This window comes from Meles meles, chromosome 3, assembly GCF_922984935.1.
Source record: "Meles meles chromosome 3, mMelMel3.1 paternal haplotype, whole genome shotgun sequence".
Taxonomy (NCBI): Eukaryota; Metazoa; Chordata; class Mammalia; order Carnivora; family Mustelidae; genus Meles; species Meles meles.
Window position 1 is genome coordinate 82,083,987 of NC_060068.1, and position 21,483 is coordinate 82,105,469.

Sequence of the window (21,483 nt, forward strand, 5' to 3'; positions counted from 1 at the left end):
GAGGAAAGAGGGTAAGTCTCTGTTTTTAAACTAACCCCCCAAGGATCTGGCAGTTAAAAAAATAAAAAGATAATTGAAGATGTATCTATTACAGTATTTCATGTGTACTAAATTTTACACAAGAGATAAAACTTTAAATAACAAGATATACATAGCAGAACATACAGTCATCATTGCTTGGCACAAAAGGTTCTAATGCAAGAATAAGGGGGCGCCTGGGTGGCTCAGTGGGTTAAAGCCTCTGCCTTCGGCTCAGGTCATGATCCCAGGGTCCTGGGATCGAGCCCCACATGGGGCTCTCTGCTCCTGCTTCCTCCTCTCTCTGCCTCCCTGCCTCCCTGTGATCTGTCTCTCTCTCTGTCAAATAAATAAGTAAAATTTAAAAAAAAAAAAAAACATTTAAAAAAAAAAAAAGAATAAGAAGTTACTTATTCTTAGTTATGTTTTGCTCGTCATTCTGTGAGTGTGTGTAATACCATGATGTTAACCCTTCTAGCTTATATTCCTAGGTTATCATCATCAAATGGCAAAGGTGAAGCAAAACAAAACAATAACAGTAACAATAAAAAGCAGATTTTTGAATGATGTAAAACTCAGCAAGCATATTTATGTTTTGTTTTTCCCCCTAAAAACCCTGTCTTGCTTATGAGGATGCATGCTAAGGTTCAGCAAATAATTACTTGTCTTATGCTGTAGCTCTAGATACTGCCTAATCAAATGAAACCAAAAGAATGATTCAAATAAATGCTTGAAACACCAGTGAACCCTAAACGCCTACCTAAATATATCAGAGTGCCAGGGCCTTGATGGTGAAGGTAGGAGGCAAGAGGAGTGGTGTAGGAGAACCATCTTTTTTCCCCGCTCCTCCTTCAGTTTCACTTGGTATGAATTGCAGAGGGAGCAGGATGAAGAGAGGATAATAAAATGGAAGTCACTTAGGACAACCTCTTGATTCCTTTTTGCTTCTACTTGGGTTGTTCCTTTTCATGCCTAACTTGATGGCATGATTTTAATTTATATTATATTAACTATAATGAAGGAGATGATGACCCTGAGCAAATAGGTATGATTTTCCCTCCTGTAGTTACCTATACTTAGAATAACTCAGCCAAAATAGAGAGGTTTTAGCTAAACTAATTCTAAATAATTATAATTTTACTTATCTTCGTGTAAAGTGTTTTTTTAAGAAGTGAAGAATTTTCTTCTGTAACTTCATTGCCACTGTAATACTTTTATATCAATAATTAAGTATAATATTAATATTTAATATTTAATAATATTTATAAAATGTTTTGTGTATTTGTGAATGCCTGTGAGAAGCATTTCAAGTTATTTTGATTAAGAAATGCTAAGTCAGAGTTCTGTTTCTAGTGCTTTAATAAAACTGGAGTAAAACATATTGTTACCTTCTAGGGCCTGAGGCTGAAAATCCTGAAATTTTGCCAGACCCAGAAAAGGTTGGTCTATATAACAGAGATTACCTTTACAGATCATGTGTTTAGATTTTACTTAAGAATTATATTAAAGTATCAAGCCCATTTAGGTTCTTTCCCTGGGTGAGAATATAACTAAACCATTTTTATAGAAATGTCTTCTTGTCTAAAAACCCCTTCCAGTGTTTGTTCTTCCCTATCTCTAATGAAATAGAATTTTTTGATCTGTGTTTCTTTTTTGTATTTTAATTCCAGTATAGTTAACATACAGTATCCTATTACTTTCAGGTATACAAAATAATCATTCAGCAGTTCTATAAATTACTCTGTGCTAATCAATATATGTATAATTTTAATTCTCTTCACCTGTTTCGCCCATCCCCCCATTCACCTTCCCTCTGATAACCATCTGTTTGTACTCTATTTAAGAGTCTTTTTTTTTTTTTTTTGGTTTGTCTATTTTTTCTTTGTTCACTTTTTTCTTAAATTCCACATAGGAGTGAAATCATATGATATTTATCTTTCTCTAACTTACTTCACTTAGCATTATACTCTCTAGATCCATGCATGATTTTGGAAATAGCAAGATTTCATTCTTTTTTTGTGACTGAGTAATATCCCATCTTTCAGTGGACACGGGCTGCTTTCACAATTTGGCTCTTATAAATAATGCTGCAGTAAACATAGGGATGCATATATCCTTTCAAATTAATGTTTTCATATTCTTTGGATAAATGCCCAGTAGTGCGATTAGTGAATCAAATGGTAGTTCTGTTTTTAATTTTCTGAGCAACCTTCATGCTGTTTTCCAGAGCGGCTGCACCAGTTTGCATTCCCACCAGTAGTGCGTGAGGGGTCTTTTTTTAATACATCCTCACCAACACTTGTTTCTTGTGTTTTGATTTTAGCTGTTCTGACTGGTGTAGGGTGTATCTCATTGTAGTTTTGATTTATATTTCTCTGATGTCAAGTGTTGTTGAGCATTTTTTCATGTGTCTGTTGGCCATTTGGATGTCTTCTTTGCAGAAATGTCTGTTCATGTCTTCTGCCCATTTCTTGATTGGATTATTTATTCTTTGGGTGTTGAGCTTGGCAGGTTCTTTATAGATTTTGGATGCTAGCCCTTTATCTGATAAGACATTTGCAAATATCTTCTCCCATTCTGTTGCTTGTCTTGATTTTGTCAGCTGTTTCCTTTTCTGTGAAAAAGTTTTTATCTTAATGAAGTCCAGTAGTTGATTTCTGCCTTTGTTTCCATTGCCTTTGGAGAATTTGCTGTGGCGAAAGTCACAGAGGTTGCTGCCTGTGTTCTCTAAGATTTTGATGGATTCCTGTCTCACTTTTAGGTCTTTCATGCATTTTGAGTTTATTTTTAAATATGGTATAAGAAAATGTGTTAGTTTCACTCTTCTGCATGTGGCTGTCCAGTTTTCCCAGCACCATTTGTTGAAGGGATTCTTTTTTTTTCCATTGGATATTCTTTCCTGTTTTGTCAAAGATGAGTGGACCATAGAGTTGAGGGTACATTTCTGGGCTCTTTATTCTGTTCCGTGGATCTGTGTGTTGGTTTTTGTGCCAGTAACATACTGTCTTGATGATTACAGCTTTGTAATACAGCTTGAACACATTGGACAAAATAGACTTTAAAACAAGAGACTAAGAAAGTGCATAATCATAAATGGAACAATTCAATAAGAAGATAAAACAATTGTAAACATTTACACATCCAGCAAGGGAGTACCCAAATACGTAAAGCAGTTAATAACAAACATAAAGGAAGTAATCAATAGTAACATAATAATAGTAGGGGATCTCAACACTCCACTTATATCAGTGGACAGATCATCCAAACAGAAAATCGGTAAGAAAACAGTAGCTGAAGGGGCGCCTGGGTGGCTCAGTGGGTTAAAACCTCTGCCTTTCGCTCAGGTCATGATCCAGGGTCCTGGGATCGAGCCCCGCATCAGGCTCTCTGCTTGGCAGGGAGCCTGCTTCCTCCTCCTCTCTCTCTCTGCCTGCCTCTCTCCCTACTTGTGATCTCTATCTGTCAAATAAATAAATAAAATCTTTAAAAAAAAAAACAAAACAAAACAGTAGCTGAAAATGAGCATTGAACCAGGAGGATCTAACAGAAATATTCAGAACATTCCATCCTAAAACAGCAGGATACACATTGTTTTCAAGTGTACATGGAACATTTTCCAGAACAGTTCACGTTAGACCACAAAACACGTCTCAACAAATTCACAAATGTCAAAATCATACTATACATCTTTTCTGACCACAATGCTATGAAACTAAATCTCCCACAAGAAAAAATACAGAAAGATCACAGAAATGTGGAGGTTAAAAAACATGCTACCAAACATTAATGGGTCAGCCAAAAAATCAAAGAGGAAATCAGAAGATACATGGAGAGAGGGGTGCCTGGGTAGCACCATCCGTTAGTTATCTGACTCTTAGTTTCAGCTTAGATCATGATCTCCAAGTCATGAGACCATACCCTGTGTTGGGCTCTGTGCTGAGCCTGGAGTCTGCTTAGAGTTTCTTTCTTTCTCCTTCTCCCTCTGTTCCTCTTCCTGTGCCCCCACCACTCTCTCTCTAAAATAAATAAATCTTTAAGAAAAATACATGGAAACAAATGAAAACAACAGTTCAAAAGTTTGGGATGCAGCAAAGCAGTCTAAGAGGGAGATTTATAACAATAGAGATGTATCTCAAGAAGAAAGAAAAATCTCAAATAACTGAAACTTACCCCTAAAGGGGCAAGAAAAAGAAGAACAAACAAACTCCAAAAGCAGGATAAGGAAAGAAATAACAAGATTAGAGCACAAATAAGCAAAATAGAAACTAAAAAAATAATAGAGCTGATCAATAAATCCAGGAGCTGGTTCTTTGAAAAGATCAATGAAATTGATAAACCTTTAGTCAAACTCATCAGGGAGAGAGAGAGAACTCATGCAAATAAAATCAGAAATGGAAGAGGAGAAATAACAACCAACACCATAGAAATACAAAGGATTGTAAAATATGAAAAATTATATGCCAACAAATTGAACAACCTAGAAGAAATGGATAAATTCCTAGAAGCATATAATTTCCTAAAACTGAATTATAAAGAAATAGAAAATTTGAATAGACCAATTACCAGCAATGAAACTGAATCAGTAATGAAAAACTCCCAATGACAGAATGTCCAGAATCACGTGATTTCACAAGTGAATTCTACCAAGCATTTAAAAAGTCAATACTTATTCTAAAAAACAGAAGAGGAAGGAAGGTTTCCAAATTCATCCTATGAGGCCAGTGTTACCCTGATACCAAAACCAAAAAAGACACCACAAAAAAAGAGAATGGCAGGCCAATATCTTTGATGAATATAAATGTAAAAGTCCTTAACAGAATGTTAGTAAGCTGAACCTAACAATACATTAAAAAACCATTTACCACAATCAAGTGGGATGTATTCCCAGGATGCCAGGGGTGACTCAGTATTCGCAAAACAATTAACATGCTACATTATATCAACAAGAAAAAGGGTAAAAAACATATGAACATTTCAGTAGTTGCAGAAAAAGCATTTGACAGAGTACACATGTGGGGATTCACAGGGCCTGGACTGATAAAATCTGACTTGTGTATACCTTCCTGGATGAGACTAATTGAAAAGCAAAGGAGGAGTGCCTGGAATGCTGGGACTTCTTTGAAGTTTCTTGGCTGAAAGCGGCCAGATTCTTACTGTGGCTTAAGGTTCTCATCTAGGGAGCAAATGTTTAAATTTTGAAGAAATACAGGTATCTGTAGTGGTCATGTGCTTCGCGAACTCCTTGCCTTGCTCATATGTCACAAGCGCTGCTTGCTTCTGTCACCCGCTGTCCCATATATTATTGTCCTGATCCTTGAAGCTACACATTCCTTCTTGTTTTTCTCTTGCATGTGGTGTATTGATAAACCTCACAATAAAAGTGGAGGCAAAGCTTGGCTGGAGACTTTTCACCACTGGAGTGTCATGTCCCTTTGCCCTCTCCTTTCTTCTACTTTGGTGTCTGGAGTAATCTTTTCATTTGCCATCTCTGGGTTTGCTTGCCAAACCCGACAAACATCCATTCATGATAAAAATCCTCAACAAAGTAGATTTGGAGGGAACATATCTCAACATAATAAAATCTATATATGAAAACCCATACTGACATCATGCTTATTGAGGAAAAACTGAGAGCTTTTCCCAAGGGTTAGGAACAAGCCAAGCATGTCCACTCTCAGCACATTTATTCTGCATAGTATTGGAAGTCCTAGCCTCAGCATTCAGAAAACAAAAAAGAGTAAAAGTCATGTAAATTATGAGGAAGAAGTAAAACTTGCACTGTTTTCAGATGGCATGATACCATATTTAGAAAATACTAAAGACCATCCAAACTAGATGGATACTAGAACTGATAAATTCAGTAAAGTTGTAGGTTACAGTATCAGTATACAGAAATTGCATTCCATATGCTAATGATGAAGCAGCAGAAAGAGAAATTTTTTTTAAAAAATCCCATTTACACCTGCATCAAAACCAATAAAATACCCAGGAATAAGCCTAACCAGGGAGGTGAAAGACATACTCTGACAGCTATAAAACACAGATAAAGTAAATTGAAGACAACACAAACAAATGGAAAGATATTTAACACTGATGGATAAGAACAAATACTGTTAAAATGTCCAACCTACCCAAAGCAATCTATATATTTAATGTGATCCCTATCAAAATACCAATGTATTGGGGCACCTGGGTGGCTCAATGGGTTAAGCCGCTGCCTTCGGCTCAGGTCATGATCTCAGGGTCCTGGGATCGAGTCCTGCATCAGGCTTTCTGCTCAGCAGGGAGCCTGCTTCCCTCTCTCTCTGCCTGCCTCTCTGCCTACTTGTGATCTCTCTCTCTGTCAAATAAATAAATAAATAAAAATCTAAAAAAAAAAATACCAACGTATTTTCCACAGAACTAGAAAGAACAATCCCAAAATTTGTATGGAATCACAAAAGATCCCAAATCACCAAAGAAATCTTGAAAAGGAAGACAAAGCTAGAAATAGCACTACCCCAGATTTCAAGTTATACCTTAAATCTGTTGTAATCAAAACAGTATGGTACTGGCACAAAAACAGGAACATAGAACAGAGAGCCCAGAAATAAATCTGTGTTTATGTGGTCAGTTGATCTTTGACAAAGAAGGCAAAAATATGAAAGGGAAAAAGTCTCTTCAACAAATAGTGTTGGGAAGACTGAACAGCTGCTTGCAGAAGAATGAAACTGGACTACTTTCTTAAACCACACACAAAAATAAACTGAAAATTAAGAACCTAAATGTGATGGCTGAGTAATATTCTATTGTATATTTGCAAGAAATTGATGCAACTAGAGGGTATTATGCTAATAAGTCAATCAGACAAAGACAGTTATCATATTATTTCACTCATGTTGAATTTAAGAAACAAAACAGAGGAGGATAGAGGAAAGGAGGGAAAAATAAAACAAGATAAAACTAGCAAGGGAGACAAACCATAAGAGACTTTTAATCATAGGAAACAAACCAGCAGTTGCTGGAGGGGAGGTGGGTCAGGGGATGAGGTAACTGGGTGATGGGCATTAAGGAAGGCACATGATGTAGTGAGCACTGGTTGTTATATGGAACTGCTGAATCACTGAACTCTACCTCTCAAATTGATAATACACTATATGTTAATGAACTAATTTTAAATTTAAAAATGTTTTCTTATGAGCTGTTCAAATAAAAGGATAATGAAATTCTACTTGTAAAAATAATGAAGTCTATTTTTTCCAATGTAAGTATTGTTACCCTGGACTTTTGTTCACATTCATTTGTGTGATAAGTGCTTCTACATCCCTTCACTTTTTTTTTTTCCCTTCACTTTCAATCTGCATGTGTCTTTAGGTCTGAAACAAGTCTCTTGTAGGCAGTATAGAGATGGGTCTAGTTTTTTTATCCATTCCGACACCCTGTGTTTTTTGGTAAATATTTTAGTCTGTTTACATTCAAAGTAATTATTAATAGAGATGTATTTGTTTCCATTTTGTTATTGTTATGGTTGCTTTTATAGTTCTTTGTTCCTTCTCTTGCTCTCTTCTCTCGCCATTCACTTAGTAAGAGAAGTAAGGCTTTCCTTAGTGATATACTTGGATTCCTTTCTCTTTATTTTTTATATATGTATCACTGGTTTTTGATTTGTTTGTTTGTATATAGTATCTTCTTTATATAGCAGTCTGTATTAAGTTGATGGTTGCTTAAGCTTGAACCCGTTCTTTATTCCTCTCCCCACGTGTTTTAGGTATACAGTATCATACTTTACATCTTTTTATTTTGTGAGTCCCTTGACTGATTTTTACAGATACACTTATTTTTACTGTGTTTGTGCTCCCTACTTTGTTTCCTTCTCTTTATGATCTTTTGTTTCCACTCAGAGTCCCCTTTAACATTTCTTGTAGGGCTGGTTTAGTGGTGATAAAAATCCTTTTACCTTTGTTTGTCTGGGAAACTTTTATCTCTCCTTTTCTGAATGATAGCCTTGCTGTATGGGGTATTCTTGGCTTAGGTTTTTTTCCTTTCCACACTTTGACTATATCATGCTGCTCTCTTCTGGCCTGCTGAAAAATCAGCTGATAGTCTTATGGGGTTTCCCTTGTTTATAACTGTTTTCTCTTGCCGCTTTTAAAATTCTTTATCACTACTTTTTGCTATTTTAATTATTGTATGTCTTGGTGTGTACCTCCTTGGGCTGATTTTGTTGGCAGATGTCTGTGCCTCCTAAATCTGGATTTCTGTTTCCTTTCCTAGATTCAGGAAACTTTCAGCTATTATTTGTTCAAGTAAATTTTCTGCTTCCATTTCTTGCTCTTCTCCTTCCAGGATTCCTATAATATGAGTGTTATTATGCTTGATAGTGTTGCCAAGTCCCCTAAATCTGTTTTCATTTTGTATTTTTTTTTCTGTCACCTTGTGTCTTGATTCTTTCCATTACTCTATCCTCCAGGTCACAGATCCATTCTTCTGCTTCCTGTAGTCTACTATTTATTCCATTAAGTGTATTTTTAATTTCAGTGAAATTCTTAATCTCTGATTGAGTCTTCTTTATGTTTTCTTTGTCTTTGTTAAGGGTCTTACTGAGGTCCTCCACTCATTTCTCTGTATATGACCATTATTTAAATTCTCTCTCAGGTACATTACTTACCTCCGTTTCATTTAGCTCTCTTTCTGTGATTTTTTCTTTTTCTTTCATTTCAGACACATTCTTATGTCTCCTCATTTTGTCCAGCTCTCTGCATCTGTTTCTCTGTGTTAAGAAGGTCAGCTGCATCTCCTGCTCTTGAAAGCAGTGGCTTTATGAAGAAGAGTTCCTGTAGTGTCCTGCAGTGCAGCATTCTTCAGAGCCTGGCACGTCAGGGGCGTCTTCTGTGTGTGTTGTGTGCACCTTGCTGTTGTGGCGGAGCCACCTTTTTCTTCAGTCCGGTTGTGTGCAATAGCGCTCTTTATCTGTTGTAGGCACTATTTGGTCCCTCTATTGTTAGTGTTTGGAGCCATCCTGGGGTGGACAGTTGAGACAGACCAGACATTTTCCAGAGAGACAGTATCCAAACTGCACAGCACTTTGCCTGTGTTGTCGTCCCCTTAGAGGCTTTTCTTAGTGGGCAGTGCCTGCAGTTAGACCAGCAGTCTGCCCCTAGCCCACTGCCGGGGCTGCTCGGACTGGTACATGTGGTTTGTCTTTCCTTCTCCCTGGGGCAAGAGTCACTTTGGAGGGGTGCTGGCCCCTGTTGGGGCTGCTTGTGCACTGGACATGTTTTGTACCTTTTTGGATGGGCTCTGTCAGAGAGCTTTTTGGAGGGGGTGGATCCACAAAGTCTGTAGGAGCAGGAGGTGTGTTGCTAGCAAGTTAGCTAGCAAGTGTCTGCATTCCACTGGTTCCTGCACATGGCCATGTATTTAGACTGGGGCATGGACAGGGTGTGAAATGGCCCCTGCCATCCTGCTCCTTTGTTTCTAGAGAAGTCTCCCAAGGATCCCTATACCTCTTGCACATGCTCTGAGATGAATAAACAAATTTCCCTCCTCTACTCCGCAAGTGTTTTACCAGCTGCTGCTTCTTGGTATATCTCTGTAGGTTGTTTTTTGTGCTGTCTCTTTAAACAAGGACTGTTTTTCTCACCCTCCCAGCCAAGCTCGCTGATTTTTAAAGTTCTAGGTTTTAAGTCCCACTGGTTGTAAGAACTTACGAAATTTAACCCCTTTGGTTTTCAAAGGCAAATGTTAATGGGAATTTGTCTTTCCCAGCAGGCTTCCCCTCAGTGTGATAGTATGTTTGTCTCCTGTCTCTCTCCACATGGAGTTTCTCCCTCCCAGGGAGGGTCCTGCAGGTCTTTTTAGTTTCCCACTACATCTCTGGCCTTCCTATCCTCTTCATTATGTCCTCTTCTTTTTATTTAGCTATGAGTTTGTTCTTCCAGTCGTTGGGTCATTTTCTGAATTATTTATACCAGTGTTGAGTGTTACCTAGTTGTATCTGTGGGATGAGGTGATCTTAGGGTCCTTCTACTCCACCATCTTCTTTAGAATGTACCTTGATCTGTGTTTCATATCTGGTATTACTGGTTTCTTATTGTGTATCTAGAAGAGAAGTATATAACTTACTATCAAACTAATTGTGGAGATGATGTAGCAAAAATGCCTTCTGTTGGTTTGTCTGTTATCACAGTTCATTTACTGTTTCCTGCTAGATACTGCTTTCCCATCCTCCAGATGTTATTCAGTAACCACATATTGAGTGCTTCTTTTGGTTTTGCTTTCTCCTTGGTGCTGTGGGGAATTAGAGGACTTTAAGACTGACTCTGCCCACAACAGACTCAAACAGTCCAGGATCTCCCCAAGTCAACCTTACCATACCTGTACCTGTACCTTCTTTTATCTCAGCTGTACCTTATACATTACTACTTCCATGCCTTTGTTCAAGTCAGGAGCCAAAAAGCAAGGGAAAGAACATAAAATATGGAACCAGAAAGTGTGTTGTTTCAGGGGCAAGTATGTATGTCCATTTTCATGTGTAAAATACCAATTGAAATACCCAGGATTTTTGTGATTATTCACAAAATTATTGTGAATTCACAGGATTATTGTGAGAACTGAGAACAATGATAGTTCATGGTGTCTGGCACCTACTTGGTGCTTAATATGTATTTTCCCTTCTTCAACCCCTTCACAAATCTTTAATTTCTGATACAAGTCCTTTTCCCTTTGTGGATCTATCTCAGATGACTCTGGTGATCTTGACCAAGGTTAATTGCTCCCTCTTAAATGTTCATTATTCACTGACTATATCAGTATTTCTCGATCACTTGCATCTTATGACATTAATAGATCTTCTGAGAAAAAGGGTCTTTGTGAACAAAGAAGTTTGGAGATTACTATATCTTAAAGTTTCCTCAGAGTTTTGTTTTTTTTTTAAGATTTTATTTATTTATTTGGCAGAGAGAGATCCCAAGTAGGCAGAGAGGCAGGCAGAGAGAGAGAGGGGGAAGCAGGCTCCCAGCTGAGTAGAGAGCCCTATTCGGGGCTGGATTCCAGGACCCTGAGATCATGACCTGAGCCGAAGGTAGAGGCTTAACCCACTGAGCCACCCAGGCGCCGCTCCTCAGAGATTTTAATGCACATGTTCTGAGAAGTCTTGCGGTAAAGAAACCTTGTTACCTTTGTTTAACCAGGCATTTTTCTAGCAACTGTTAAAACCCTCCACTGCTTCCTGTCCGTCCCCCGCCCCACCCCCCGCCCCGGCCATCAGAAAATTGTAACACTGGGCTCTTTTGTTTATGCCATTCATTTGACTTCATACAATGTTTCTGATACTATTTATACATAATTACTGTCTTATGTATTTATACATTCAGTCTTCATTTAAAAATTAAGTTCCTTTAAGGCAGAGTTCAATGTATATACTTTATTACATATATGGCCTTGAATTTAGTAGATAAAAGTTCTACAGATAGAAGGACTGTGACTTAAAGAATGGATAGAATTTGGTTCTTGATTTTTTTCCTAGATTTCTTTTATCTTTCTGAGCAAATTATATTTTACATTACTAATAAATATATCTTCTTAAGCTTTGTATGCTATACATAGAGAAGATAAATGGTGGCAGGTGTGGAAAGGAGGGGGAGAGTAAAATGGTTTTCCCTTCTCTTACTTAAATCAGAATACCAGAGAGCTTACAGATTACAGTGCATTCTTTGAGAATGGTGTGTCAATGGAAGATGGATTTGATGTTTAGAAATAGCCAAAAGTTATTGAAACCCACTCTATTATTTAAGGTCAAGCAAATTAATAGGTTTGTTTTTTTTTAAAGGTTTTATTTATTTATTTGACAGGCAGAGATCACAAGTAGATAGGCAGGCAGAGAGAGAGGAAGGGAAGCAGGCTCCCTGCTGAGCAGGGAGCCTGATGTGGGGCTCAATCCCAGGATCCTGAGATCATGACCTGAGCCGAAGGCAGAGGCTTTAACCCACTGAGCCACCTAGGCGCCCCACAAATTAACAGGTTTTTTAAAAAAAGATTTTATTTACTTATTTGAAAGAGAGAGCATGCACGGGTGTGAATGAGTGGGAGAAAAGGCAGAGGGAGAGAATATACAAGCAGACTCCACTGAGCCCAGAGCCAATGCGGGGCTTGATCTCATGACCCATGAGATCAGAACCTGAGCCGAAACCAGGAGTTGGACGCTTAACAACCTGAGCCACCCAGGTGCCCAGCACATTAACAGTTTCTAATGGTTAAAAAAAAAAAAAAAAAATCCAGTGTCTTCAAAGTATTGAGACTCTTTTGAATGGCTTATAAATGGTTTTTGAAAGCAATTTCAGAAAAGAAAGTCTAATAATATTTTGAACATTGGAAAAATTAGAAAAAGAGGTATATATAACCTATTAAGATGATGTCTTTGAAAAGTAATATTCATTTAGAAATGTAAGTTTTGTGTTACCTGTTTAACTGTAATGCAGAACCATTGGTTTATAGCTAAGGCTCGTAATATTTACATAGAGTTGTGTCTTTATTTTTCTCTTTTCCCCCTCTGATCTTCTTTCCTTTGGCCTTTTTACTTCACAGTTACATAGTGATACAGAGATGGGGAACAAAAAGAAGGTGAAACTATACCAATTTTATTCTTGATTAATGATTTTTATAAAATTCAGTAGTGTTTTTAAAATTTTTTCCTTCCTTCCTTCCTTTCGCTGTGCACCCAGTGTGGAGTCCAACACAGGGCTTGAACTTAAGACCCTGAGATCAAGGGTCAGATGCTTAACTGAGCCACCCAGGCACCCCAAGAGTGATTTTTAGGCAAGGGAGAATTTTACAGTCATTACCTGAAATGAAGTTTTGAGATTAGCTACTAATTTAACTATTCATGCCATCTCTGCCTCTTCTCTTTGCACAAATAATTTAAACTTAGTTGAATAGATAGTTGGCATCTATAATTATGACCCAGCCAATTTTGCTCTTGGTCCACTGTGAATGTTTAGCCATGTATTATTCAGAGTCATTAATAATTTGGTACAGGAGATTAGTAAAGAGTTTTTTTTTTTTTAATGGAAGGGGAAGAAAATTCATAAAACCCTTTAGTGGTAATTTACCAAGATGATAAACTAGAAAACTGTGAAGTTTTAATTTTAATTTTTAGCATATGCTGTAATGACAGAATTTCTATTTGGAATATGCAGGAACTAAGCACAGTCAGAGATGCTCCTGAAATTAGCTTTCTGTCTGGTACTACTGCTGAAGTATCTGATGTGGTGGTTGTAAAGGAGAAGCCGTTAGTAGAGCCAGAGAAGATCTTAGGAGCACCAAGTAAGTTTTCTAAGTCTGGAAAGGAAGCCACATTGACCGTGAATTCTGAAGAAACCAAGGATGAAGAAAGTTCTCTTAAAACTTTTGTGTCTGCCTTAGAAAGGTTACTCACATCACCAGAAATGACTCAGGAAGAAAGACTGTTTGAAATAATGAGTGATTTTGAACCTAAAGAGTTGGACATCCCATTGAGCAACTCTCCAAGTTCCGTATCAGTATCCTTGACATGTTACAAAGATTTCCTAGAAAATACAAAGGATGATGCATTGCCAGCTGAGTTGTTAGCAGCCATAAACACATTATCAGAAGGCAGCGTGGGACCCATCTGTCACAGAAAAGAGGGAGGCAGCAGTCTCAGTGCTGGAAATGAATATTTAGGAGTGGAGCCCAAGATGTCTCAGACCAGTGAAGATTGTACACAAATAACAGAGGTGAATTTTGAGTCTCTTTGTTCTGCTCCACCCTTTGAACAAGATTCTAAGTCTGGGGAGCTGCAGGACAAGCATCTTTCACTGCAGCATGTAAGTGCAACTGTGAGTCTCTGATTTCGCCTTTTATAGTGACTTTTACCACGTCTTCATTGCCCATATACTTTATCTTAAATTCAGATCTTCTTCCCAAATTTCAACACCCAGAAGATGCTTTTTCAGTTTGAAGCTGATCTTTCTAGAGATTCCAGGGGTAGAGTTTTCAAGGGATTTAAATGTTGAATTAGTTAAGTTTCTCATCAAAGACCTGAGACTTATCATTAGATTGCTTGTATATACGACGGAAATAATTATCTACCAGATTTTTTTTCTGTTAGCTCAGAGAATTGCTATGCCTACCTAGTGTGGAATTGAGATGAGATACCCCACATTAATTTCTAGTTGAGGATAGAGTATATGCAATTGGGCTGCCAGGAGAAGGAAAAGTTATGTTGGCTTCAGCAGAACTTTGCAATCTACATCTGAGGCTACTGTCGGGTAGCAAAGTTCCTGAGGTTTAGAATTCCTGCAGTATTATGCCTGGAGACCCTGCAGTGGGCTACCACAAGCCAAGTCTCTTTTTTATGTTGACAATTTTTTTTTCCTTTTTATAGGAATCTTATTTTTTTTTCCTGACTATAATAGTAATACACCCTCATTATTTAAAAAAATAAAACATTACAGCAATATACCTAATAATACAATTTTTGAAAATGTCCCCCACAATTCCATATTTCGGAGTTAATCACTATTAACAGTTTGGTTTATCTGTCTCTAATTTTTTCTGTGCATATTCTATGTAAGTTTATTCTGTATAAGTGAGACCATATTATACATAATACTTTGCACCTTTAAAAAATATTTTTTATGAAAGTATAGTTGACATTTTGCAGCTTTTTAAAATTTGATTATACATCTTGGTTATCTGTGTCAGTGAATGTAGCATACTAAAATCTTTTTACTTGCTGAATACTATTCCACAATGTGGATATTTTGTGTGTGAGTGTACATATATTATATAAGTATAATTTACTTAACTAACTCACTAATGATAGTCATTTTAATTTTTTATCTCTTTTCTTTTTTTTCTTTTGGCTATTACCAGACTACTTTTATGAACATTCTTGGGACGATTTGAATAACACGTTACTAAGCTCATGTTGTAAAATACATACCTGGCATAATACTGCGTGCAGTTCTCATAGAAAACATCTCAAAACCGACATAATAAAACTTTTTTAAAAATCCAGAAATAAAAACTAATCATGGGGATAGGGCATGAAGATTAAATTAAACATTCCAGTATCCTAATCTGGAAAGAGGTAATATAAACAAAATGTAAGAGATTATAATTGATGGGTATTAATAGAGTGAGCATGAATTTAGCAAGTGTTCGAAAAAAGAAACCCTTTTAGAAGTAAAAAAGAGTCCCTAGAACCAGAGTCTATAAAGAGAGAACTAACAACAACAACAAAAAAAGTAAAAAAGAGATTGAGAACAAATTAAATACCCTTTTATTCAACCATAATAAAAATACGGAATTTGGTACACTAAAAAGCTTTGCAAGCTGTATATATAAATAAGCTCTAGAAAGGTTTACATGATATGTGTAAAAACACATATATCTTCATGAAAGTTAAATCTATAATGGATTATTAAGGGAAAGTTAGAGTCATTCATGATTTACTGATAACCTTTTAAAATCAATATAATGGAAGTTATATACAATTTTGTCCCACAAAATTCGAACTTCCTACTGTAAAACAACAACCACTGGGCTGAATAGAACATTGCTCTGGTCTCGTATGACATTTCTGCTCTTTTTATATGTCATTTTTTGCTGCCTGTTTCCTGTGAAGTTAAAGCATCCAGAGTAACCTTAGTTTTGGCCTTGAATTTTAAGGATGAATATTGATAAGAATAATTTTTACTTATGCTCTTCTTATCTTAGACTTTTAAATCTGCTTTGGCTTTTATTATATTATTAAATTTTCATTATGTGGTCTGTGAATTTTTATACTTTCATATTATAAGAGGCATTTTTTTATAATCAAAGGACAAGATAAAACTTAATTTCTTATTTTAAATGTTTTGCATTGTTACAGTTTTTTGTGTATTTGCATCTTATTACAGACTCTAGAAGATCCAAACTTTGGGCTGCAAACTTTGGTTCATCAAAATGTCACCTCATGTGATCCACTACATAATAAAGGAAATTCAGATTCAGTGGAAAATAAATCTGTCCAGGATACTCCATGTGTGTTAAGGAGATCGTCCAGACTGAAAGCAGGCAGAGATGCAAAGCACACAGATGACTTGTATAAGATGCCAGAAAAGATTTTACCAAAGATTCTTGTCAGTGAGGATCAAATAAGTAATATCTCTTCAACTAAGAATTTCAGGTATACTCCCAAATTATATCTCTCTTTAGATATGCTACAGACCTTACAGATAATTCTATGCTTGGGACACTAGAGTCAATGCACAGTTACCCCTAAGTGAAGAGCTTTGTTTTTCAGTGTTGTTGCCTTATTTACTGTACAGTTATTTTTTTTAACCCAGAAAACTCTTCTACTTTTTTTTTTTTTAAAAGAAGACAGAGTTAAGAGAAATTTGTTGGATTTCAACCTAATTCTATTTTTTTTAAATCTTTCTTTTTTAAATTAAGTTTAGTTAGCATCCATCATCACACAGTTACAGAATTTTCTTTTCTTGTCGTGCGAATTTCTAAGATTTACTCCCTCCGTGACTTCCAACTATGCAGTACAGAACTACCATGTATGTTCTATCCCCAGGACTTATTTATCTTATAAATGGAAGTTTGTACTTTTTAATCACTTTCACTCATTTCACTCACTCCCCACCTCTCTGCTTCTGGACACCATCAATCTGTTCTCTGTTATCTATGAGTTTAGGTTGTTTTGTTTGAGATGCCACATATAAGATCATACAGTATTTGTCTTTCTCTGTCTGACTTATTTCACTTAGCATAATTCCCTCTAGATCCTTTCACATTGTCACAAACAGCAGGATTTCCTTTTCTATGGCTGAATAATAATCCATTGTGTGTCTGTGTGTGTGTGTGTGTGTGTGTATACACCACTTTTCTTTATCCATTTATCCATCAATGGATACTTAAGTTGTTTCCATGTCTTGGCTGTTGTAAATAAAGCTGCAGTGGACACAGGTGCAGGTATATTTTCAAGATAGTAATTTTATTTCCTTTGGCTAAATATCCAGAAGTAGAAATGCTGTGTCATATGGTCGTTCTATTTTTGATTTTGTGAGGATCTTTTATCCTGTTTTCCATAGTGTCCTCACCATGTTTACAACGCACAGGGGTGGGCGCCTGGGTGGCTCAGTTGGTTAAGCTGCTGCCTTTGGCTCAGGTCATGATCCCAGGGTCTTGGGATTGAGTCCTGCATCAGGCTCCTTGCTCAGCGGGGAGCCTGCTTCTCCCTCTGCCTCTGCCTGCCTCTCTGCCTGCTTGTGCTTGCTCTCTCTCTCTCTGATAAATAAATAAATTAAAATTAAAATAAAAAAAAAACAACAATGCACAGGGGTTCTTTTTTCTTCACATCCTCAGCAACACTTGTTCTTTCCTGTCTTTTTAATGATAGCCATTATAACATGTATGAGGTGATACCTTACTGTGGTTTTTATTTGCAGACTCTAGAAGATCCAAACTTTGGGCTGCAAACTTTGGTTCATCAAAATGTCACCTCATGTGATCCACTACATAATAAAGGAAATTCAAATTCAAATTCATTTTCCTGCTGATTAGTGATGTTGAGCACCTTTTCATGTACCTGTTGACCATTTGATTGTCTTCTTTGAGAAAATGTCATTTTAGTTCCTCTTCCATTTTTTAATTAGATTGTTTGCTTAATTTGCTATTGAATTGTATGAGTTCCTTATATATTTTGAATATTAACCTCTTATCAGGTATATGATTTGCAAATATTTTCTCCCATTCAGTAGGCTGCCTTTTAATTTTTTTGATGGTGTTCTTTTCCGTGCAGAAACTTTTTAGTTTGATTAGCCCTAGTTTTTCATTCTTGCTTTTGTTGCCTTTGCTTCTGGTGCCAAATCCAAAAAATGATTGTCCAGACCAATGTCAAGGTGCTTACCCCCTGTGTTTTGTTTCTATGAGTTTTATGATTTCAGGTCTTACAATGAAGTCTTTAACTCATTTTGAATTGATTTTTTTTTTTTAAAGATTTTATTTATTTATTTGACAGAGAGAGATCACAAGTAGCAGAGAAGCAGGCAGAGAGAGAGAGGGAAGCAGGCTCCCTGCTGAGCAGAGAGCCCGATGTGGGACTCGATCCCAGGACCCCGAGATCATGACCTGAGCCGAAGGCAGCGGCTTAACCCACTGAGCCACTCAGGCGCCCTTGAATTGATTTTTGTGTATGATGTAAGATTGAGGCCCAATCTCATTGTTTTACATGTGGCTATCCAGTTTCCCAAACATCATTTATTAAAAAGATTGTCCTTTCCTCATTGTATATTTTTGGTTCCTTTATTGTAAGTTAATTAGCCATCTTATATATAGGTTTATTTCCTGACTCTACAGTATTCCATTCAGCTATATGTCTGTTTTTATTCCAATATTTTGCAGTTTTTGATCAGTGTAATCCCACATGGCAAGTCCTGTTTTCTTTAAAGAGCCTCTTTTTCCCTAGAAGGTGAATAGATAGTGGCATGGCAGTTTAGGGAATGAGGGGCAAGAGACTCAGAATACTTGTAGGTGACTGCTCCTAAAGGAAAGAAACCCACAGGTGGCACAAAGAAAAGGCTAGAAACCACCAAAATCAGCATGCTTGTCACAGAATTACCTGCAGTTTACTCAGGAGCCATCTCCATAATTTAAGTGCCATGCTCTTTGATAGCAACTCAGTAAAATACCTTTCAGTTTTAACAACTCAGTAAAAATTTAATATGATTCTCTATGGATGGTTGTAGAGAACATGATAGTAATTTTAAAAACACATTTATTTTTCAAGAATACAGGATCCTGCTGTAATGATTAAAGGTAAAGGGAAGAATATGCATTCAACCAGACTCAAAAGTGGAGAACAGATGCAGAGAAACAAAAAACTTACTGGAAAAAGTGGTGAGACATATTTGATTTCTTTATTTTTTTTAATTAAGTAACTTACAGACATAGAATTCTGGTACTGAAAAGGAGTTAGAAATTATCTATCTCGACTTTCTCATTTTACTGATGAGGAAGTTCATAGAGGTTGAAGATTTTTCCCAGCATTGCACAGCTCATTGGTAGCATAACTAGGTCATGAACTTCTGGCTTATTAGCTGGTATTTTTTCTATACTTCTATTTGGAGAGAAGAGTTACAGAACCCTTTTCAAATTTAGATATGTGATCTATTTGTGGTGTGACCAATGTAGCATAAGACTTTGAGAAATCATACTAAGAGGAATAGAGGAATTACTGTTATTTTTTGGTGTTATTTCTCTGTTCCTATAAAACCCCAAAGAATAACCTAAGAAACTATGAGAAACCATAAGACTGTAGAAAGACTGGTTAAGATATAATAAGGGGGGGAGGTGCCTGGGTGGCTCAGTGGGTTAAAGCCTCTGCTTTTGGCTCAGGTCATGATTCCGGGGTCCTGGGATTGAGCCCCTCATCAGGCTCTCTGCTCAGTGGGGAGCCTGCTTCCTCCTCTCTCTCTGCCTGCCTCTCCTCCTACTTGTGATCTCTGTCTTTCTGTTAAATAAATAAATAAAAATCTTTTTTAAAAAATGTGCTGCTGTAACTCAGTTACTTTGGTGAGATTTTAGGATGGAGCAGATTAGCTAGATCAAAATTATAAAAGCTATCATCAGAGTTATTCTGAAATTCAGGAAAACCAAATGAACTAGTATCCATCAAAATTGACAGGATTTTGAGTATCAGTATTTTAGGAGAGACAGTGAAGAAATAATACCTGATATGCATAACCTGGGAATCTATTTTAATTGTCTATTACCTGGCTTAGGAAATAAAACTATTGTACAGATCAAGATCATATTTCTTTATTTAATTTTGGGACAACTGTTTGTAGCAAAGAAAGAAATTTAGCATTTCCTTTACTGGCCTCATTGTGTTTAATTTCTGTATCTTCCTTGTATATGTCTGAGAGTTTCTCCTCATGGTGTTGTATCACATTTTGGCACTAAGTATTTTGTTGAGTTTAATGACGTCTAATTCTAGATTTAAATAATCGTTTTCACCAGAACTTTTAAGAAAGTAATCTGTTAGTCTTCTCACGTATGCACTTACATGGGGTTTCAATAAACATAAACTGCTTACATGATTTATAATTTATAAATTATAAAATATGATTTATACTGCAAGTATTTTCAAACTAATGACATTTTTCCTTTTATCTTTTTGCGTGTAGATAACATTATAGTTGGGTTTATGGATGAAATACTCGTTTATAATACAATTCCAGAATGTTGACTGAATTCACTCTATTACCTGTATTCTTCCTGGTTTTCAAATAGGGATTATTACTTTTTGTTCTTTTTTGTTTATCCCCTCCTTTCAGAAAAAATGAAGAGGAATGAAATATCTCTGTCTAGCATTAACCGTAGAAACATCTTTGGAGAGAACTTACTGTATCAGGCTGCTCTGCATAATGACATTGATCTTGTTCGTCATTATATAATGAAAGGAGGAAGTGTTAATCAGCCAAGTTATGCTGGTAAGTTGGGGTTACCACACAATTATCTTGAGAGTGGTTTGTAGTTTCTGCTTAGTCACTCCTATGAAAGTATGACAATGTGGGTGTAAGGCAAGTCTCAAACAGAAAGCTTCCATGTGATTTTTCTGCTTAGGTAGTTCATCACCATCTTCTCCCAGGAAAGTGGTAAGATGGGGAGGGAGGGAGAAGGACATTGTATTTCACCTTCAAAGATTATGCCTGCCCAAGGCCTACCAGGTGGGTCAGGTGCAGTGGCTTTCCACAGAAGGATGCAGTTCCTGTGGCTGACTTGCTGGCTTTGCGTGGGCATTGTTACTGTGAGACTCAACTTTCAATGGAAGAGAAGTGAGCTCAAAAGCTGAAAGAAGCTGATGGTATGGTAAGCTATGGGGGAAACCAAGATAACATGGTAGATGTACAGCAGGACCAATGGCCAGGGATATGGAGAGAACAGAGTACATGGTAGAAGGGGTGGGACAGGGAGCTCAGAACATTCTTTCTGCAAGGCTGGATCTCTGGTATTGTCTTTTTTATGGAGAAAAACTGATGTTCTCCTGGACAAGAAAGATTCCTTAAGGACACTTAAGTACAAGGTACTTAGCAACACTAAGCTACTCTGGTAGTACCTTTATGTATCCATAATTTTACTAGTGTTTCTAGACTTTTTCAGTTTATGAAGCAGTGTGAAAAGTCTTACGATGCACAGGGATGAATAGCACAGTCCATAGACAAACAGGTGATTACACTTACTTTAGCAAAGCCTGGATTTATATGATAATCAGGGTTTTAACAGGCTGTTACTCTAAATCCCATACCCAAGTGAACCACCTACGTCACTTGCTAGCCAAAGCACTTGCTTCCTTACAAAATGTGTGGTACTTGCTATTTGTCTCTATCTGCTCTTTAAGTTCAGTAGTACCTCTAACTTTACTTTATGGACTTCTCAAGAATCTCATAACATATTTCTTTTCATTAGCCCTTT

At 36.8% G+C, this 21,483-nt stretch overlaps 1 protein-coding gene across 1 annotated transcript in view; it reads left to right on the forward strand.

Moving 5' to 3' along the window:
- Positions 1–21,483, forward strand: part of ANKRD31 (ankyrin repeat domain 31) — a 148,259-nt gene that overhangs the window by 27,038 nt on the left and 99,738 nt on the right. Inside the window, 5 exon segments of the mRNA XM_045998906.1 lie at positions 1,414–1,457; positions 13,194–13,751; positions 15,921–16,189; positions 18,797–18,906; positions 20,346–20,501. Of these exon segments, the coding sequence (XP_045854862.1) occupies positions 1,414–1,457; positions 13,194–13,751; positions 15,921–16,189; positions 18,797–18,906; positions 20,346–20,501 (1,137 nt within the window).